The sequence below is a fragment of the Musca vetustissima genome, unplaced genomic scaffold (genome assembly GCF_032173495.1).
Source record: "Musca vetustissima isolate MV318-11 ecotype Yass unplaced genomic scaffold, APGP_CSIRO_Mvet_v1 utg13550, whole genome shotgun sequence".
Taxonomy (NCBI): Eukaryota; Metazoa; Arthropoda; class Insecta; order Diptera; family Muscidae; genus Musca; species Musca vetustissima.
In genome coordinates this window covers 153,858-155,482 of record NW_026880440.1, presented here as the reverse complement: position 1 = coordinate 155,482, position 1,625 = coordinate 153,858, and the positions used below count along the sequence as shown (strand labels likewise).

General features: G+C 31.3%; 1 protein-coding gene across 1 annotated transcript; it reads left to right on the top strand.

The window, feature by feature from the left end:
- The first annotated feature begins 789 nt into the window (after positions 1 to 789).
- On the top strand, positions 790 to 1,065 carry LOC133326052 (keratin-associated protein 19-2-like). Its single transcript, XM_061534727.1, has one exon. The coding sequence runs from the start codon at positions 790 to 792 to the stop codon at positions 1,063 to 1,065; it is 276 nt and encodes a 91-aa protein (XP_061390711.1).
- Positions 1,066 to 1,625: the final 560 nt, after the last annotated feature.

Below are 1,625 nucleotides of genomic sequence, written 5' to 3'. Positions count from 1 at the left end.
TCGTGAAAATCGGTTCAGATTTAGATATAGCTCCCATATATATTTTCCTTCGATTTTATGTAAAGTGTGCACTAAAGACCCAAAGTTTTTACGATTGACATATAATTTTGTTGAAATCGATTCAGATTTCGATATAGTTCCCATTTGTACGTTCGTTGTAGTTTAGGTAAATGTTGCACCGGTTTGCACGAAACTTATCAATGGTCCTGTTGAATACACCCAAAGTTGTGAAGGGTATCATAAAGTCGGACCTGTCCGACTTTACTACTTTCCTTACTGGTTTAAGACATATTTTTGTAAGGTATGGATATGGACGAGGATTTCTAAAAATATTTCTGTATAGCTTCTATATAAAAATCCCATCGATTTTAGATATTTTGAATGCCCACCAAATGATAAAAGTTATAATTACCCAGAATCTACGAGAATTACTTAAATGTTTTTTTAAAATAATCATCTCAGGTCATTGGTTAAAAGTTGGGATTTTTTTGTTTACAAAAATCCAGAAAAAAAATAAACAAATCAACACCAGATGGAAAATTACAAAATTATTTTGACAATTAATTAATTGCAATATAATATATTAGAAATATTTATGGGTCATTTACTGGTATATCAAGATTTAATTTGTTTACTGTTTGTTTACAAACGTTTTACAATTAAAAGACAAATTATTTAATTCAGTATATAAGGACTGTTAAATTTCAATTGAGCATCATCATCACCGAAATTCGTAATATTCAAGTATTACTTGACAGCAGCTTGTAAACAATTCAAAATCGCGACAAAATGAAATTTATTTTATTTGCATCCTTGTTCTGTGCTTTGCTTGTCCTGATCGCCGCCAGTGAAGTGGATGTGAATGATGCTGATCAGGGATTAGTTCGTGAGAAACGTCAATTTGGATATGGCGGCTTTGGTAGAGGCTATGGTGGTGGTTTTGGACGTGGCTTTGGATACGGTGGCCTTGGAGGTGGCTATGGCGGCTTTGGTCGTGGCTTTGGATACGGTCGATACGGTGGTTTAGGATATGGTCCTTATGGTGGTTTTGGCTATGGTCGTTGATTCTATGCTTAACGATATGTTACCAAATAAACAATAATATATCCGAATATTTTTGGGTTTATTTAAAACAACGTGGAAGGACGATAAGATTATAAAATTTAATTTTTTTTTTAAAACATTTTTTAGGCCTGGATATAGGAGTGGATTTTTTTAAAATATGTTTTGGGCCTGGGTATAGGCGAGGCTTTTTTAAGAAGTATTTTTTTTGGGGATCTAAAGGGGCGCGGATTTTTAAAAAAATGCATTTTTTGGATTTTTAGGGATCTAAAAGGCTTCCGTTTGATTCAGAATTAAAATAATTGTAAAGATTATGTAAAATTTAAAAGGATTTTATATTCCTGATTATACTATTTGAATATATATGTGCACATACTCATCAAAGGAAATTAATCTACTTGTTTATAATTATTTTTAAATATTTTTTGTTTCTTTTTATTGACAACTGAATTGTGACGATATTTGCAAATGAAACATTGCTTAATACATTTTTAACGTTTAATATAATTAATTGTGCTGGGTGTTATTCCATACAAAAACAAAGTCTAGTTTGTGGTTAACAA

Bases quoted from the DNA above. Each gene is read 5' to 3' on its own strand.
- LOC133326052 (XM_061534727.1), top strand. From the start codon at position 790: ATGAAATTTATTTTATTTGCATCCTTGTTCTGTGCTTTGCTTGTCCTG.